The 20,339-nt window shown below is 45.0% G+C and overlaps 1 protein-coding gene across 3 annotated transcripts in view; it reads right to left on the reverse strand.

Annotated features, from left to right (window-relative positions):
* The window catches only part of LOC106582990 (eukaryotic translation initiation factor 4 gamma 3), a 75,801-nt gene that overhangs the window by 39,667 nt on the left and 15,795 nt on the right, over positions 1-20,339 (reverse strand). For all 3 annotated transcript variants that reach the window (XM_014166673.3, XM_045705615.2, XM_014166660.3), the window contains exon 2: positions 19,593-19,692. In XM_014166673.3, the coding sequence (XP_014022148.1) occupies positions 19,593-19,692 (100 nt within the window). The remainder of the gene's footprint in view (positions 1-19,592; positions 19,693-20,339) is intronic.

The raw sequence follows: 20,339 nt of genomic DNA on the forward strand, positions 1-20,339 counted from the left end.
ACAAAGAACCCGATGGTCACTCTGACAGAGCTCCAGAATTCCTATGTGGAGATGAGAGAACCTTCTACAAGGACAACCATTTCTGCAGCACTCCACCAATCAGGCCTTTTTGGAGTTGCCAGACATAAGACACTCCTCAGTAACAAGCACATGACAGTCCACTTGGATTTTGCCAAAATGTCACCTAAAGGACTCTCAGACTTTGAGAAAAAACATGCTCTGGTCTGACGAAACCAAGACTGAACTCTTTGAAGTATGGCAGTGGTAGCATCATGCTGTGGGGATTTTTTTTTTTTTTAAAGGGAAAGATGAACAGAGCAAAGTACAGAGAGATCCTTGATGAAAACCTGCTCCGGAGCACTCAGGACCGCAGACTCGGGTGACGGTTCACCCTGCAACAGGACAACAACCCTAAGCACACAGCCAAGACAACGCAAGAGTGGCTTAGGGACAAGTCTCTGAATGTCCTTGAGTGGCCCAGCAAAAGCCCGGACTATAACCCGATCTAACATCTCTGGAGAGACCTGGAAATAGCTGTGCAGCGACACTCCCCATCCAACTTGACAGCTTGAGAGGCTCTGCAGAGAAGAATGGGAGAAACTCTCCAAATACAAGTGTGCCAAGTTGTAGAGTCATACCCAAGAAGACTCTAGGCTGTAATCGCTGACAAATGTGCTTCAACAAAGTACTGAGCAGTGGTGTACTTAAGTAGTACTTCAAAGTCTTTTTTGGGGGGTATCTGTACTTTTCTATTCATATATATTTTTTTAGGGGGTAGATCAGCTTTAATATTGCAGATAAAGTGTAGAATCCATGAATGTAATTGTCTGCATCACTTCCAATCCCCCATATATTATTTTGCAAATATAGATAAAGTACCAGTCAAAAGTTGACACCTATTCATTCCAGGGTTTCTCTTTATTTTGACTATTTTCTACATTGTAGAATAATAGTAAAGACATGAAAACTAATGAAAAAACACATATGGAATCATGTAGTAACCAAAAAAAAGTGTTTAACAAATCAAAATATTTTTTGTATTTGAGACTATTCAAAGTAGCCACCCTTTGTCTTGATGACAGCTTTGCGCACACCGCCCTCAAAATTCATATTCATTATATAAATAGGCCTGTGTAATTTGGTCAACTTTTACTTTACTACATTCCTAAAGAAAATAACATACTTTTTAGTCCATTTTCCCTGACAACCAAAAGTACTCCTTACATTTCAAATGCTTAGCAGGACAGGAAAATGGTCCAATTCTCACACATCAAGAGAACATACCTCGTCATCTTATCTGGCAGACTCATTAAACATAAAATGTTATGTTTGTAAATTTGTGCCATCTGGTTTTCTTAACATAAAGAATGTGAAATGATTTAATGATTTAATACTTTTACTTTTCATACTTAAGTATATTTTAGCAATTACATTTACTTTGGATACATACGAATATTTAAATACCAAATACTTTCAGACTTTCACTCAAGTAGTATTTTATTGGGTGATTTTCACTTTTACTTGAGTAATTTCCTATTAAGACATCTTTACTTTTACTCAAGTATGACAATTGGGTTGTTTTTCCACCATTGGTACAAAATAAAATAAAATGGTATTGGTCACATACACGGTTAGCAGATGTTAATGAGAGTGTAGCGAAATGCTTGTGCTTCTAGTTCCGGCCGTGCAGTAATATCTAACAAGTAATCTAACAATTTCACAACAACTACCTTAAACGCACACAAGTCTAAAGGAATTAAGAATATGTACATAAACATAAATGGATGTGCGATGGCCGAACAGCATAGGCAAGATGCAGAAGATGGTATAGAGTACAGTATATACATATGAGATGAGTAATGTAGGGTAGGTAAACATTATATAAAGTGGCACTGTTTAAAGTGACTAGTGATATTTATTTCATCCAATTTTTTATTATTAAAGTGGCTAGAGATTTGAGTCAGTATGTTGGCAGCAGCCGCTCAATGTTAGTGATGGCTGTTTAACAGTCTGTTGGCCTTGAGATTGAAAAACAGCTTCTGTCTCTAGGTCCCAGTTTTGATGTACTGACCTCGCCTTCTGGATGTTAGCGGGGTGAACAGGCAGTGGCTCAGGTGGTTGTTGTCCTTGATCTTCTTGGCCTTCCTGTGACACCGGGTGGTGTAGGTGCCCTGGAGGGCAGGTAGTTTGCCCCCGGTGATGCATTGTGCAGACTTCACTACCCTCTAGAGAGCCTTACGGTTGTGGGCGGAGCAGTTGCCGTACCAGGAGGTGATACAGCCCAACAGGATGCTCTCGATTGTGCATCTGTAAAAGTTTGAGTGTTTTTGGTGACAAGCCAAATTTCTGAGGTTGAAGAGGCGCTGTTGCGCCTTCACCACGCTGTCTGTGTGGGTGGACCATTTCAGTTTGTCCGCAATGTGTACGCCGAGGAACTTAACTTTCCACCTTCTTCACTACTGTCCCGTCGATGTGGATAGGGGGGTGCTCTCTCTGCTGTTTCCTGAAGTTCACGATCATCTCCTTCGTTTTGACGTCGAGTGTGAGGTTATTTTCCTGACACCACACTCCGAGGGCCCTCACATCCTCCCTGTAGGCCCTCTCGTCGTTGTTGGTAATCAAGCCTACCACTGTTGTATCATCTGCAAACTTGACGATTGAGTTGGAGGCGTGCATGGCCACGCAGTCATGGGTGAACAGGATGTACAGGAGAGGGCTGAGAATGCACCCTTGTGGGGCCCCAGTGTTGAGGATCAGCGGGGTGGAGATGTTGTTACCTACCCTCAACCACCTGGGGGCGGCCCGTCAGAAAGTCCAGGACCCAGTTGCACAGGGCGGGGTCGAGACCCAGGGTCTCGAGCTTAATGATGAGTTTGGAGGTACTATAGTGTTAAATGCTGAGCTGTAATCGATGAACAGCATTCTTACATAGGTATTCCTCTTGTCCAGATGGGTTAGGGCAGTGTGGGGTGTGATTGCGTCGTCTGTGGACCTATTGGGGCGGTAAGCAAATTGAAGTGGGGCTAGGGTGTCAGGTAGTGTGGAGGTGATATGATCCTTGACTAGTCTCTCAAAGCACTTCATGATGACGGAAGTGAGTGCTACAGGGCGATAGTCATTTAGCTCAGTTACCTTAGCTTTCTTGGGAACAGGAACAATGCTGGCCCTCTTGAATGTGGGAACAGCAGACTGGGATAGGGATTGGTTGAATATGTCCGTAAACACACCAGCCAGCTGAGTAATGGGTCTGTTTTTGCTGTCATTATGGGGTATAGTGTGAAGATTGATGAGGGAAATAAAACTTAATTTTAGAATAAGGCTGTAACGTAACAAAATGTGGAAAAAGTCAATAGGTCTGAATATTTTCCGAATGCACTGTATGTGTCTGGATTGCAAGCAGAGGTTCTGAATTGAAAAAAATATTTTTCATATATTCTAAAATAATCCACAGCAGAAGCATCTCCAGAGAGCGGAGCTCCACTGTATGAGAGGCTCCTGTACTGTGTCTCCTCCCCCGCACAGACCCTTACCTCCAGGCAGACAGCACGGCTCAGCACAGCAGCAGCTCTGACACACCACACACACTGCAGTGGAGAGGGGGTCAGCTCAGGCATCAGAGTAAGTAGACTGGGAGCAGCAGGGTAACGGAGTGTGGGCAACACACACACGGCAAGGGGGTAGGTGGGGGGGGGGGGTGAAGCTGACAGTTACGATGAATCATGTGGCAGTGAGCCCTAAGGTGACAGCCACATCTTCCCAGATGCAGACTGAGCTCAGTGATATCCCCTATGTTTCTGTCATACATTACACACACACTTCGTTTTTAAGCTGTAATGAATGTGTAAACTAAACAGACAGTGCAGGGCTCCAGACTAACATTTCCCCACTGGTGCCACTAAGTTTAAGTTAATGCCACCAGTGCCATCAATTGTTTTCCACAGCATCATGAAATTGAGTATCATCTTATAAAGTCATTTTATTGATAGACCAGTGGTTCCCAAACTTTTTATAGTCCCGTACCCCTTCAAACAGTCAACATCCAGCTGCCTACCCCATCTAGCACCAGGGTCAGCACACTCTGAAATGTTGTTTTTTGCCATCATTGTAAGCCTGCCACACACACACACTATACGATATGTTTAATAAACATAAGAATGAGTGGGAGTTGTCGTCACAACCCTGCAAGTGGGAATTGACAAATAGCTCTTATAGGACCAAGGCACAAATAATAATCAATCATTTTGCTCTTTATTTAACCATATAAAACCTTATTTGTTAATCAAAAATTGTGAATAACTCACCACAGGTTAATGAGAAGGGTGTGCTTGAAAGGATGCACATAACTCTGCAATGTTGGGTTGTATTGGAGAAAGTCTCACACTTAAATCATTTTCCACACACAGTCTGTGCCTGTATTTAGTTTTAATGCTAGTGAGGGCCGAGAATCCACTCTCACATAGGTACATTGCAAAGGGAATTAGTGTCTTAACAGCGCGATTTGCCAAGGCAGGACACTCTGAGGGCAGCCCAAACCAGAAATCTGTCAGTGGCTTCTGATTAAATTCAATTTTCACAGAACCGCTTATTGCAATTTCGACGAGCCTCTCTTGTTTAGATATCGGTGGACTGGAGGCAGGGGATGAAAGGGATAACGAATCCAGTTGTTTGTGTCATCCGTTTAGGGAAAGTACCTGCGTAATTGCGCACCCAACTCACTCAGGTGCTTCGCTAGATCACATTTGACATTGTCTGTAAGCTTGAGTTCATTTGCACACCAAAAAAAAAATCATACAATGATGGAAAGACCTGTGTGTTGTCCTTGTTAATGCAGACAGAGAAGAGCTCCAACTTCTTAACCATAGCCTCAATTTTGTCCCGCACATTGAATATAGTTGCGTAGAGTCCCTGTAATCCTAGATTCAGATCATTTAAGCAAGAAAAAAACATCACCCAGATATGCCAGTCGTGTGAGAAACTCGTCATCATGCAAGTGGTCAGGCAAGTGAAACTGATAGTCAGTAAAGAAAACTTTAAGCTTGTCTCTCCATAAAAAAAAACATACAGCGCACTTCTGTATGTTGTAAAAGCGTTACATGGTCGCTGCCAATATCATTGCATACTGCAGAAAATACACGAGAGTTCAGGGGTCTTGCTTTAACAAAGTTAACCATTTTCACTGTAGTGTCCAAAACATCTTTCAAGCTGTCAGGTCATTCCCTTGGCAGCAAGAGCCTCTCGGTGGATGCTGCAGTGTACCCAAGTGTCGTTGGGAGCAACTGCTTGCACGCGCATTACCACTCCACTATGTCTCCCTGTCATGGCTTTTGCGCCATCAGTACAGATACCAACACATCTTGACCACCAAAGTCCATTTGATGTCACAAAGCTGTCCAGTACTTTAAAAATATCCTCTCCTGTTGTCCTGGTTTCCAGTGGTTTGCAGAAGAGGATGTCTTCCATAACCTGTTAGGGCTAGGGGGCAGTATTGACACGGCTGGATAAAAAACGTACCCGATTTAATCTGGTTACTACTCCTGCCCAGTAACTAGAATATGCATATAATTATTGGCTTTGGATAGAAAACACTCCAAAGTTTCTAAAACTGTTTGAATGGTGTCTGTGAGTATAACAGAACTCAAATGGCAGGTCAAAACCTGAGAAGATTCTGTACAGGAAGTACCCTGTCTGACCATTTCTTGGCCTTCTTTGCCATCTCTATCCATTACAAAGGATCTCTGCTGTTACGTGACACTTCCTACGGCTGCCATAGGCTCTCAGAAGGCGGCAAAAAGCTGAATCGTGGCTTTGCAGGCTCTGGCTGAAACAAAGTAGCGCGTTTGGGTAGTGGCTGGTTACAGTACTGTGAGACTCAGGCTCGTGCCCGCGTCGACCGAAAGCTTTGTTTTCTTTCCTCTATTTAGCTAAACGGAGATTCCCGGTCGGAATATTATCGCTTTTTTACGAGAAAAATGGCATAAAAATGGATTTTAAACAGCGGTTGACATGCTTCGAAGTACGGTAATGGAATATTTAGAATTTTTTTGTCACGAATTGCGCCATGCTCGTAACCCTGATTTACCATTTCGGATAGTGTCTGGAACGCACGAACAAAACGCCGCTATTTGGATATAAAGATGGATTATTTTGGACCAAACCAACATTTGTTATTGAAGTAGCAGTCCTGGGAGTGCATTCTGACGAAGACAACAAAGGTAATCAAACTTTTGTAATAGTAAATCTGACTTTGGTCAGGGCTAAACTTGGTCGGTGTCTAAATGGCTAGCCGTGATGGCTGGGCTATCTACTGAGAATATTGCAAAATGTGCTTTCACCGAAAAGCTATTTTAAAATCGGACACCTCGATTGCACAAAGGAGTTCTGTATCTATAATTCTTAAAATAATTGTTCTGTTTTTTGTGAACGTTTATCGTGAGTAATTTAGTAAATTGTTAGTAAATTCCCCGGAAGTTTGCTATGCTAGTTGTGAACGTCACATGCTAATGTAAAAAGCTGGTTTTTTATATAAATATGAACTTGATTGAACAAAACATGCATGTATTGTATAACATAATGTCCTAGGATTGTCATCTGATGAAGATCATCAAAGGTTAGTGCTGCATTTAGCTGTCTTCTGGGTTTATGTGACAATATATGCTAGCTTGAAAAATGGGTGTCTGATTATTTCTGGCTGGGTACTCTGCTGACATAATCTGTTTTGCTTTCGTTGTAAAGCCTTTTTGAAATCGGACAGTGTGGTTAGATTAACGAGAGTCTTGTCTTTAAAATGCTGTAAAATAGTCATATGTTTGAGAAATTGAAGTAATAGCATTTCTAAGGTATTTGAAAATCGTGCCACGGGATTCAACTGGCTGTTGCGTAGGTGGGACGAATTCGTCCCGCCTAGTCCAGAGAGGTTAACTGACCCCCCCATGAACACAAACGAACAAATACCAGGAGCTGTGCCAGGCCCAACACATCTGTTAACTCATCCAGCTGTAACGCATAGAATTCACTGGCTTGTATGCAAAGCATTAATTGTTTCAAAACATCTCCTGCTTCGTGAAACGGTGTTGTTTGATGAAGACATTGTCTGTATAGTTTTTTTGGCCTTTTCCCCCCAGCATTGTCCCAGCCATATCCGCGGCAGCAGGAAGAATTAAGTCCTCACAATAGTATGGGGCTTGCCTGTCCAAGCCACTCGGTAGCTCACCATATAAGGCGCTTCTAGCCCCTTCTTATTAATGATATCTGTTGCTTGTATACATGTCTTACTAATCGAAAGTCGTCTTAATTCTCTCTCAAAAAACTCCTGTGGCTTATTTTTCTAATTGCCATGTTTTGTTTCTAAATGTCTGCGCAAGAGTGAAGGTTTCATTGAGTTGTGAGATAGTACTTTTGCACATATTTAGATTGCATTTTAGAGCGTCCTTTTATTGTCCCCAGCTGAAGGTGCACCTGTGTTGTGATCATGCGGTTTAATCAGCTTCTTGATATGCCACACCTGTCAGGTGGACGGATTATATTGGCAAAGGAGAAATGCTCACTAAAAGGGATATAAACTAATTTGTGCACAACATTTGAGAGAAATAAGCTTTTTGTGCGTATGGAACATTTCTGGTATCTTTAATTTCACCTCATGAAACCAACACTTTACATGTTACGTTTATATTTTTGTTCTGTATAGATTACAACAGGGATGAACAGAGTTGTGGATAAAACGTTAACGGTATGTCACCACGCTCAATGAGAATAGCCTATGCAGGTGCCAAATGTTGACACATTTATGCCGACATCACCCCAGTATTCCAGAGCAAGATGGAAACACAGTCTCACCTCTGCATTCAAGCAGCTGATTCTGACCGGGCCAAAGAAATAACAAGAGCGATAGGTAGGCTGTGTTTATATTTTTTACAATCCAAGGATATTTTTTATAGCCAAGGATATGCACCCATTCTCAGTGGTTGAGAAAAGCGGATTTCAGCACCTTGTGAAAGTGCTTGAGCCACGTTACGAACTTACCTCTTGCACTCATTTCAGCAAAAACATAGTACCCGCTCTATACAAGCAAGCCAAAGCTTTCAATGAATTGGCCAATGCACCCTGTGTTGTGCTTAACAGTGACAGCTCATCACAGCACGGAGTGGGAAATGTGCCATGCTGCAGACACGCCCCCTTTATGAGAGTCACAGGTGCGCATCTGTCATTGAAGAAGGCATTGTCATGGTGCGTTCGTAACCAAGTGGCAATTTACCACATACAACTAGGAAAAATCTACTTGTACGGCCCACCAACTGGTAATTACTAGTGGGAAACTCGTCTATCATCCTAAGTAGAGGTCGACCGATTAATCGGAATGGCCGATTTCAAGTTTTCATAACAATCGGTAATCGTCCTTTTTGGACACCGATTATGGACGATTACATTGCACTCCACGAGGAGACTGCGTGGCAGGCTGACTACCTGTTATGCGAGTGCAGCAAGGAGACAAGGTAAGGTGCCAGCTAGCATTAAACTTATCTTATAAAAAACAATCAATCAATCTTAACATAATCACTAGTTAACCTAGTAATATCATCAACCATGGGTAGTTATCTAGCTTGCCCTGCGTTGCATATAATCGATGCGGTGCCTGTTAATTTATCATTGAATCACAGCCTACTTCGCCAAACGGGTGATGTAACAAGCGCATTCGCGAAAAAAGCACTGTCGTTGCACCAATGTGTACCTAACCATAAACATCAACGCCTTAATTAAAATCAATACACAAGTATATATTTTTAAACCTGCATATTTAGTTAATATTGCCTGCTAACATGAATTTATTTTAACTAGGGAAATTGTGTCACTTCTGTGCAAGCAGAGTCAGGGTATATGCAGCAGTTTGGGACGCCTGGCTCGTTGCGAACTGTGTGAAGACCATTTCTTCCTAACAAAGACCGTAATTAATTTGCCAGAATTGTACATAATTATGACACAACATTGATGGTTGTGCAATGTACCAGCAATATTTAGACTTAGGGATTCCACCCGTTAGATAAAATACGGAACGGTTCCGTATTTCACTGAAAGAATAAATGTTTTGTTTTCGAAATGATAGGTCATTATTATGGTCAAATCTGGAAACTAAGACTCGTATTTCTGTGTGTTTATTATATTATAATTAAGTCAATGATTTGATATTTGATAGAGCAGTCTGACTGAGCGGTGGTAGGCAGCAGCAGGCTCGTAAGCTTTCATTCAAACTTTACTGTGTTTGCTAGCAGCTCTTAGCAATGCTTGATCACAGCGCTGTTTATGATTTCAAGCCTATCAACTCCTGAGATTAGGCTGGCAATACTAAAGTGCCTATTACAACATCCAATAGTCAAAGGTAAATTAAATACAAATGGTAAGAGAGAAATAGTCGACGCGTCATAATTCCTACAGGCACTTGTCATCTCCCGTCTGGATTACTGCAACTCGCTGTTGGCTGGGCTCCCTGCCTGTGCCATTAAACCCCTACAACTCATCCAGAACGCCGCAGCCCGTCTGGTGTTCAACCTTCCCAAGTTCTCTCACGTCACCCCGCTCCTCCGCTCTCTCCACTGGCTTCCAGTTGAAGCTCGCATCCGCTACAAGACCATGGTGCTTGCCTACGGAGCCATGAGGGGAACGGCACCTCCGTACCTTCAGGCTCTGATCAGTCCCTACACCCAAACGAGGGCACTGCGCTCATCCACCTCTGGCCTGCTGGCCCCCCTACCTCTGAGGAAGCACAGTTCCCGCTCAGCCCAGTCAAACCTGTTCGCTGCTCTGGCACCCCAATGGTGGAACAAGCTCCCTCACGACGCCAGGACAGCGGAGTCAATCACCACCTTCCGGAGACACCTGAAACCCCACCTCTTTAAGGAATACCTGGGATAGGATAAAGTAATCCTTCTAACCCCCCCCCAAAAGATTTAGATGCACTATTGTAAAGTGGTTGTTCCACTGGATATCATAAGGTGAATGCACCAATTTGTAAGTCGCTCTGGATAAGAGCGTCTGCTAAATGACTTAAAAATGTAATGTAAATGTCTATATAACTGCAACCTAATATTTCTTTACTGGGAATTTTGAAAAACTGGGAAAATTGAACCACCAGCTTTCCCATGTTCTGTCTAATTTCAAATATATACAGTTGAATTTGGAAGTTTACATACACCTTAGCCAAATACATTTCAACTCAGTTTTTCACAATTCCTGACATTTAATCCTCATAAAAATTCCCTGTCTTAGGTCAGTTAGGATCACCACTTTATTTTATGAATGTGAAATGTCAGAAGAATAGTAGAGAATGATTTATTTCAGCTTTTATTTCTTTCTTCACATTCCCAGTGGGTCAGAAGTTTACATACACTCAATTAGTATTTGATAGCATTGCCTTTAAATTGTTTAACTTGGTCAAACGTTTCGGGTAGCCTTCCACAAGCTTCCCACAATAAGTTGGGTGAATATTGGCCCATTCCTCCTGACAGTGCTGGTGTAGCTGAGTCAGGTTTGTAGGCCTCCTTGCTCGCACACGCCTTTTCAGTTCTCCTCCCAAATTTTCTATAGGATTGAGGTCAGGGCTTTGTGATGGCCACTCCAATACCTTGACTTTGTTGTCCTTAAGCTATTTTGCCACAACTTTGGAAGTATGCTTGTGGTCAGTGTCCATTTGGAAGAGCCATTTGCGAGCAAGCTTTAACTTCCTGACTGATGTCTTCAGATGTTCTTTCAATATATCAACATAATTTTCCTACCTCATGATGCCATCTATTTTGTGAAGTGCACCAGTCCCTCCTGCAGCAAAGCACCCCCACAACATGATGCTGCCACCCCCCATGCTTCACGGTTGGGATGGTGTTCTTCGGCTTGCAAGCATCCCCCTTTTTCCTCCAAACATAAATGGTCATTATGACCAAATAGTTCTATTTTTGTTTCATCAGACCAGAGGACAATTCTCAAAAAAGTAAGATCTTTGTCCCCATGTGCAGTTCCAAACCGTAGTCAGGATTTTTTATGGCGGTTTTGGAGCAGTGGCTTCTTCCTTGCTGAGCGGCCTTTCAGGTTATGTCGATATAGGACTCGTTTTACTGTGGATATAGATACTTTTGTACCTGTTTCCTCCACCATCTTCACAAGGTCCTTTGCTGCTGTTCTGGGATTGATCTGCATATTTCACACCAAAGTACGTTCATCTCTAGGAGACAGAACGAGTCTCCTTCCTGAGCAATATGACAGCTGCGTGGTCCCATGATGTTTATACTTGCGTACTATTGTTTGTACAGATGAATGTGGTATCTTCAGGCGTTTGGAAATTGCTCCCAAGGATGAATCAGACTTGTGGAGGTCCACAATTTTCTTTCTGAGGTCTTGTCTGATTTCTTTTGATTTTCCCATGATGTCAAGCTAAGAGGCACTGAGTTTGATGGTAAACCTTGAAATACATCCACAGGTACACCTCCAATTGACTCAAATGATGTCAATTAGCCTCTCAGAAGCTTCTAAAGCCATGACATTTTCTGTAATTTTCCAAGCTGTTTAAAGGCACAGTCAACTTAGTGTATGTTAACTTCTGACCCACTGAAATTGTGATACAGTGAATTATAAGTGAAATAATTTGTCTGTAAACAATTGTTGGAAGAATTACTTGTGTCATGCACAAAGTAGAGTCCTAACCGACTTTCCAAAACTATGGTTTGTTAACAAGAAATTTGTGGAGTGGTTGAAAAATGAGTTTATGACAACAACCTAAGTGTATGTAAATTTCCGACTTCAACTGTATGTATGTATGTATGTATGTATGTATGTATGTATGCATGCATGTATGTATGTGAGATATGCGCCAATTAATCGGTATCATCTGTTTTTGGTCCTCCAATAATCGGTATCGGCGTTGAAAAATTATAAAATCGGTCGACCTCCAATAGGCATAGCCTATAGAAAGCTGATGGGATCCTCTTTAAAAAAAAAAAAAAAAGAGGCCATCACTCATGGGCTCTCATGAAGTGTTTGATTAGATTTTAAAATACATTTGCATTGATGTCAGAGTGATTGGATGGACAACAGAGTGCGGAGTACCAGGCAGTTAGCAAGTTTGGTAGGCTACTAATGACCTTCAGCAACATCAGAGCTTGGAGAAGCCTAATTAGCGTGACTAAACGGTCACAAGCATTCATCACTCGTGACTGCCAGTGTGACGATAATACAGTCACCTTAACAGCACATGGCCCAACATAACAACCCTGTCACAACAGACAATGCCAGGAACATTGTGAACGGTTATTTTGTACATAATGTTGCTGCTACCTTCTCTTATGACTGAAAATAACTTCTGGACATCAGAACAGCGATTACTCACCACAAACTTTAAGAAGCTTTTTCCTTTAACGAGTTCGACGAGAAAGATATACTGCTCTCCCGGGAACAGGCCCAGATCCCCGTCATTTGCGTGAAGAAAAGACTGAGGAAAAGAGGACGCATATCGGGCTGCCTTCTGAGAATCCGTAGGCGAGCGAGTAAACTCCCACTGCCATCAATTCCACTTGCTAACATGCAATCATTGGAAAATAAAATTGATGACCTACAATTATCTTACCAACGGGACATTAAGAAGTGTAATATCTTGTTTCACCGAGTCGTGGCTGAACAACAACACAAATAATATAGAGTTGGCGGGATTTTCCATGCACCGGCAGAACAGAGAAGCTACGTCTGGTAAGACGAGGGGTGGGGGTGTATGTATTTTTGTTAATAACAGCTGGTGCGCGAAGTCTAATATTAAAGAAGTCTTTGGGTATTGCTCGCCTGAGGTAGAGTACCACATGATAAGCTGTAGACCACACTATCTATATTATTATTAATCTATTTACCACCACAGACCGATGCTGGCACTAGGACCGCACCCACACAACTCAATAAGGCCATAAGCAAACAAGAAAATGCTCATCCAGAAGCTGCGCTCTTAGTGGCTGGGGACTTTAATGCAGGCAAACTTAAATCAGTTTCACCAGAAAGAAAGAAAAATAACTCTAGAACACCTTTACTCCGCACACAGAGATGCATACAAAGCTCTCCCCCATCCTCCATTTGGCAAATCTGACCATAATTCTATCCTCCTGATTCCTGCTTACAAGCAAAAAAACTGAAGCCGGAAGTACCAGTGACTTGCTCAATATGGAAGTGGTCAGATGAAGATGCTACACTACAGGACTGTTTGCTAGCACAGACTGGAATATGTTCCGGGATTCATCCAATGGCATTGAGGAGTATATCACCTCAGTCATTGGCATCATTGACGACGTCGTCCCCACAGTGACCGTACGTACATATCCAAACCAGAAGCCATGTATTACAGGCAACATCTGCATCGAGCTAAAAGCTCAAGGAGCGGGACACTAATCCGGATGCTTATAAGAAGGAAAAGGCGGGCCGAACATGCCCCCATTAACATCAATGGGGCTGTCGTGGAGTGGGTCGAGAGTTTCAAGTTCCTTGGTATCCACATCACTAACAAACTATCATGGTCCAAACACACCAAGACAGTCATGAAGAGGGCAAGACAAACCCCCCCCCCCCGCCCAGGAGACTGAAAAGATTTGGCGTGGGTCCTCAGATCCTCTAAAAGTTCTACAGCTGCACCATCGAGAGCATCCTGACCGGTTGCAACGCCGCCTAGTATGGCAACTGCTTGGCATCTGACCGTAAGGCGCTACAGATGGTAGTGCGTACGGCCCAGTACATCACTGGGGCCAAGCTTCCTGCCATCCTGGACCTATATAATATGTGGTGTCAGAGGAAAGCCCATAATATTGTAAGAGACTCCAGTCACCCAAGTCAGACTGTTTCTCTGCTACCACACGGCAAGCGGTCTAGGACCAAAAGGCTCCTTAACAGCTTTTACCCCCAAGCCATAAGACAGTTGAACAATTAATCAAATGACCACCAGACTATTACATTGACGACCCCCCCCCCCCCTCCTCCATTTGTTTTGTACACTGCTGCTACTCGCTGTTTATTATCTATGCATAGTCACCTCACCCCTACCTACATGTACAAATTACTAACTAATCTACCCCTGCACATAGACTCGGTACCGGTACCCCCTGTATATAGCCTCATTATTGTTATGTTATTGTGTTACTTTTTATTTTTATAATTTTTTACTTTAGTTTATTTGGTAAATATTCTCTTAACTCTTCTTGAACTGCACTGTTGGCTAAGGGCTTGTAAGTAAGCATTTCACGGTAAGGTCTACACTTGTTGTATTCGGCGCATGTGACAAATAAAGTTTGAGTTTTACATTGTTAATTGCATAACATTTTCCAGCTGTACCAAAACATGACCCCAAAACCACAATAAGTATCTAATGGTGGGTTTGGTGAACCGTTACACCCCTAGTGACCATGTAGAATGTGCAGCTAGCACCGATGCGACCAATTAAACATTTTACTCGCACGACCAAGTCAAAGGGTAGAAAAATGTCACTAAATGGTCGCAGTCTGGCGCCCTGCAGTGTCAGACGTGAGATATGTGGTTGGCATATGCTTGCTAGGGTTCACAACCAGCATGTGTGGTATGAGCGTGTGTGTGTGTGTGTGTGTGGTATAGCGTGTGTGTGGTATAGCGCGTGCGTGTGTATGAGCGTGCGTGCGTGCGGTATGAGCGTGCGTGCGTGTGTGTGGTATAGCGTGTGTGTGTGGTATAGCGTGTGTGGTATAGCGTGTGTGTGTGTGGTATAGCGTGTGTGTGTGGTATAGCGTGTGCGTGTGTGTGTGGTATAGCCTGTGCGTGTGTGTGTGGGGTATAGCGTGTGCGTGGGGTATAGCGTGTGCGTGTGTGTGGTATAGCGTGTGTGTGTGTGTGGTATAGCGTGTGTGTGTGGTATAGCGTGTGTGTGTGTGTGTGTGGTATAGCGTGTGGTATAGCGTGTGTGTGTGTGGTATAGCGTGTGTGTGTGTGTGGTATAGCGTGTGTGTGTGTGTGGTATAGCGTGTGTGTGTGTGGTATAGCGTGTGTGTGTGTGTGTGTGTGTGTGTGGTATAGCGCGTGTGTGTGTGTGTGGTATAGCGTGTGTGTGTTATAGCGTGTGTGTGTGTGTGTGGTATAGCGCGTGTGTGTGTGTGTGGTATAGCGCGTGTGTGTGTGTGTGGTATAGCGCGTGTGTGTGTGGTATAGCGCGTGTGTGTGTGTGGTATAGCGCGTGTGTGTGTGGTATAGCGCGTGTGTGTGTGGTATAGCGCGTGTGTGTGTGGTATAGCGCGTGTGTGTGTGGTATAGCGTGTGTGTGGTATGTGGTATAGCGCGCGTGTGTGTGGTATAGCGCGCGTGTGTGTGGTATGTGGTATAGCGCGCGTGTGTGTGGTATAGCGCGCGTGTGTGTGGTATAGCGCGTGTGTGTGGTATAGCGCGCGTGTGTGTGGTATAGCGCGCGTGTGTGGTATAGCGCGCGTGTGTGTGGTATAGCGCGCGTGTGTGTGGTATAGCGCGTGTGTGGTATAGCGCGCGTGTGTGTGGTATAGCGCGCGTGTGTGTGGTATAGCGCGCGTGTGTGTGGTATATCGCGCGTGTGTGTGGTATAGCGCGCGTGTGTGTGGTATAGCGCGTGTGTGTGGTATAGCGCGCGCGTGTGGTATAGCGCGCGCGTGGTATAGCGCGCGCGTGGTATAGCGCGCGCGTGGTATAGCGCGCGTGTGTGTGGTATAGCGCGCGTGTGTGTGGTATAGCGCGCGTGTGTGTGGTATAGCGCGCGTGTGTGTGGTATAGCGCGCGTGTGTGTGGTATAGCGCGCGTGTGTGTGGTATAGCGCGTGTGTGTGTGTGTGTGGTGTAGCGTGTGTGTGTGTGTGGTGTAGCGTGTGTGTGTGTGGTGTAGCGTGTGTGTGTGGTATAGCGTGTGTGTGTGTGGTATAGTGTGTGGTATAGCGTGTGTGTGTGGTATAGCGTGTGTGTGGTGTAGCGTGTGTGTGTGGTGTAGCGTGTGTGTGTGTGTGTGTGTGTGTGTGGTGTAGCGTGTGGTGTAGCGTGTGTGTGTGTGGTGTAGCGTGTGTGTGTGTGGTGTAGCGTGTGTGTGTGTGGTGTAGCGTGTGTGTGTGTGTGTGTGTGTGGTGTGTGTGTGGTGTGTGGGTGTGTGTGTGGTATAGCGTGTGTGTGTGGTATAGCGTGTGTGTGTGTGTGTGTGTGTGTGTGGTATAGCGTGTGTGTGTGTGTGTGTGTGTGTGTGTGTGTGTGTGTGTGTGTGTGTGGTATAGCGTGTGTGTGTGGTATAGCGTGTGTGTGTGTGGTATAGCGTGTGTGTGTGTGTGGTATAGCGTGTGTGTGTGTGTGGTATAGCGTGTGTGTGTGTGTGTGGTATAGCGTGTGTGTGTGTGTGTGGTATAGCGTGTGTGTGTGTGTGTGTGTGTGGTATAGCGTGTGTGTGGTATAGCGTGTGTGTGTGGTATAGCGTGTGTGTGTGGTATAGCGTGGTATAGCGTGTGTGGTATAGCGTGTGTGTGTGTGGTTTTGCGTGTGTGTGTGTGTGTGTGGTATAGCGTGTGTGTGTGTGTGTGGTATAGCGTGTGTGTGTGGTATAGCGTGTGTGTGTGTGGTATAGCGTGTGTGTGTGTGTGTGGTGTAGCGTGTGTGTGTGTGTGTGTGTGGTGTAGCGTGTGTGTGTGTGTGTGTGTGGTGTAGCGTGTGTGTGTGTGTGTGTGGTGTAGCGTGTGTGTGTGGTGTAGCGTGTGTGTGTGTGTGTGGTGTAGCGTGTGTGTGTGTGTGTGGTGTAGCGTGTGTGTGTGTGTGTGGTGTAGCGTGTGTGTGTGTGTGTGTGTGTGTGTGTGGTATAGCGTGTGTGTGTGGTATAGCGTGTGTGTGGTATAGCGTGTGTGTGTGTGTGTGTGGTATAGTGTGTGTGTGTGTGTGGTTTTGCGTGTGTGTGTGTGTGTGTGTGGTATAGCGTGTGTGTGTGTGGTATAGCGTGTGTGTGTGTGTGTGTGGTGTAGCGTGTGTGTGTGTGTGTGTGTGTGTGTGTGTGTGTGTGTGTGTGGTGTAGCGTGTGTGTGTGTGTGTGTGTGTGTGTGTGTGTGTGTGTGTGTGTGTGTGTGATAGCGTGTGTGTGTGTGTGTGTGTGTGTGGTATAGCGTGTGTGTGTGGTATAGCGTGTGTGTGTGGTATAGCGTGTGTGTGTGGTATAGCGTGTGTGTGTGGTATAGCGTGGTATAGCGTGTGTGGTATAGCGTGTGTGTGTGGTTTTGCGTGTGTGTGTGTGTGTGTGTGGTTTTGCGTGTGTGTGTGTGTGTGTGTGGTATAGCGTGTGTGTGTGTGTGTGGTATAGCGTGTGTGTGTGTGTGGTATAGCGTGTGTGTGTGTGTGGTATAGCGTGTGTGTGTGTGGTATAGCGTGTGTGTGTGTGGTATAGCGTGTGTGTGTGTGTGGTATAGCGTGTGTGCGTGTGTGGTATAGCGTGTGTGCGTGTGTGGTATAGCGTGTGTGCGTGTGTGTGTGTGTGTGTGTGTGTGTTATAGCGTGTGTGTGTGTGGTATAGCGTGTGTGTGTGGTATAGCGTGTGTGTGTGGTATAGCGTGTGTGTGTGGTATAGCGTGTGTGTGTGTGGTATAGCGTGTGTGTGGTATAGCGTGTGTGTGTGTGTGTTATAGCGTGTGTGTGTGTGTGTGGTATAGCGTGTGTGTGGTATAGCGTGTGTGTGTGTGTGTGTGTGTGTTATAGCGTGTGTGTGTGTGTGTGTGGTATAGCGTGTGTGTGTGGTATAGCGTGTGTGTGTGTGTGTGTGGTATAGCGTGTGTGTGTGTGGTATAGCGTGTGTGGTATAGCGTGTGTGGTATAGCGTGTGTGGTATAGCGTGGTATAGCGTGTCTGTGTGTGGTATAGCGTGTCTGTGTGTGGTATAGCGTGTCTGTGTGTGTGGTATAGCGTGTCTGTGTGTGTGGTATAGCGTGTCTGTGTGTGTGGTATAGCGTGTGTGGTATAGCGTGTGTGGTATAGCGTGTGTGGTATAGCGTGTGTGTGGTATAGCGTGTGTGTGGTATAGCGTGTGTGGTATAGCGTGTGTGTGTGTGTGGTATAGCGTGTGTGTGGTATAGCGTGTGTGTGGTATAGCGTGTGTGTGGTATGTGTGTGGTATAGCGTGTGTGTGTGTGTGGTATAGCGTGTGTGTGTGTGTGTGTGTGGTATAGCGTGTGTGTGTGGTATAGCGTGTGTGTGTGTGTGTGGTATAGCGTGTGTGTGTGGTATAGCGTGTGTGTGTGTGTGGTATAGCGTGTGTGTGTGTGGTATAGCGTGTGTGTGTGTGTGTGGTATAGCGTGTGTGTGTGTGGTATAGCGTGTGGGTGTGTGGTATAGCGCGTGTGTGTGTGTGTGTGGTATAGCGTGTGTGTGCGGGTGTGTGGTATAGCGCGTGTGTGTGTGTGGTATAGCGCGTGTGTGTGTGTGGTATAGCGCGTGTGTGTGTGTGGTATAGCGCGTGTGTGTGTGGTATAGCGTGTGTGTGTGTGGTATAGCGCGTGTGTGTGTGGTATAGCGCGTGTGTGTGTGGTATAGCGCGTGTGTGTGGTATAGCGCGTGTGTGTGTGTGTGTGGTATAGCGCGTGTGTGTGTGTGTGTGGTATAGCGTGTGTGTGTGTGTGGTATAGCGCGTGTGTGTGTGTGGTATAGCGCGTGTGTGTGTGTGGTATAGCGCGTGTGTGTGTGTGGTATAGCGTGTGTGTGGTATAGCGTGTGTGTGTGGTATAGCGTGTGTGTGTGTGTGGTATAGCGTGTGTGTGTGTGTGTGGTATAGCGTGTGTGTGTGTGTGTGTGGTATAGCGTGTGTGTGTGGTATAGCGTGTGTGTGTGGTATAGCGTGTGTGTGGTATAGCGTGTGTGTGTGGTATAGCGTGTGTGTGTGGTATAGCGTGTGTGTGTGGTATAGCGTGTGTGTGTGGTATAGCGTGTGTGTGTGGTATAGCGTGTGTGGTATAGCGTGTGTGGTATAGCGTGTGTGGTATAGCGTGTGTGGTATAGCGTGTGTGGTATAGCGTGTGTGGTATAGCGTGTGTGGTATAGCGTGTGTGGTATAGCGTGTGTGTGTGTGGTATAGCGTGTCTGTGTGTGGTATAGCGTGTCTGTGTGTGGTATAGCGTGTGTGTGTGTGTGTGTGGTATAGCGTGTGTGTGTGTGTGTGGTATAGCGTGTGTGGTATAGTGCGTGTGGTATAGCGCGTGTGTGTGTGGTATAGCGTGTGTGTGGTATAGCGTGTGTGTGGTATAGCGTGTGTGTGGTATAGCGTGTGTGTGGTATAGCGCGTGTGTGTGTGTGTGTGGTATAGTGTGTGTGTGTGTGTGGTATAGTGTGTGTGTGTGTGTGTGGTATAGTGTGTGTGTGTGTGTGTTATAGTGTGTGTGTGTGTGTGTGTGTGTGTGTGTGTGTGTGTGTGTGTGTGTGTGTGTGGTATAGCGTGTGTGTGTGTGGTATAGCGTGTGTGTGTGTGGTATAGCGTGTGTGTGTGTGGTATAGCGTGTGTGTGTGTGGTATAGCGTGTGTGTGTGTGGTATAGCGTGTGTGTGTGTGGTATAGCGTGTGTGTGTGTGTGTGTGTGTATGTGTGTATACTCACGCTGTAGACGGCAGTGACGCCGGGCTGTGTGGGGAAGATGCGCTCGTCCAGGGATGGCTGAACCCGAGGGATCCTGGGACGCGTCATATTAAGGAAAATTCTGGAAAAGGATCAACTTAAGGCCAAAACGGGTCAAAGGTGGAGGCATCATCAAGCTCAACAACAGCAGGGACACATTAACATGCTTTGGAACATTAATGTTCTGTACTGAACAACAATTTCTTACATCTGGTAAAAACACAATTCTTCCAATTCAAATTTTCATGCAGTACATGTTTATCACATCTTTGTACGCAAGTTCTCTAGTTCCTTTAGCAGGGTTTTAGCTAATGTGTCCCAATACCCGACACCGCTTGCCCCCCTCCCTAAATGCTCCATCTCCAAGAGTACACTGTGTTCCTTTACCAGGGAGCGTGTGTGTCAAAGGGAAATCCCGACATGGATTTCCAAAACTCCCACTCTAAGAATGTTAGCGTTCCAGATAGACGATTCCTATTTTATTCAAGAAATTATGTTAATTCAAGGTACCAAATTCAAAGGTCATTTTAGAATCTTTTAACTCAATAGGTCAATCATGACTGCTGAAAAGAAATGCATTAAATGTACTGTCTCACATTTAGGACTAGTCTAAATAAAGACCCCCTTAACCAGGGACAGGCTTTCTATTTCCAGATAGGGTTGTTGACATGTGATCATGAGTCAGGACTCTGTTTATCAGTGACTGCTTTGAAAGAGTGACGAGACTGA

Source organism: Salmo salar, chromosome 22 (assembly GCF_965601325.2).
Source record: "Salmo salar chromosome 22, fSalSal1, whole genome shotgun sequence".
Taxonomy (NCBI): Eukaryota; Metazoa; Chordata; class Actinopteri; order Salmoniformes; family Salmonidae; genus Salmo; species Salmo salar.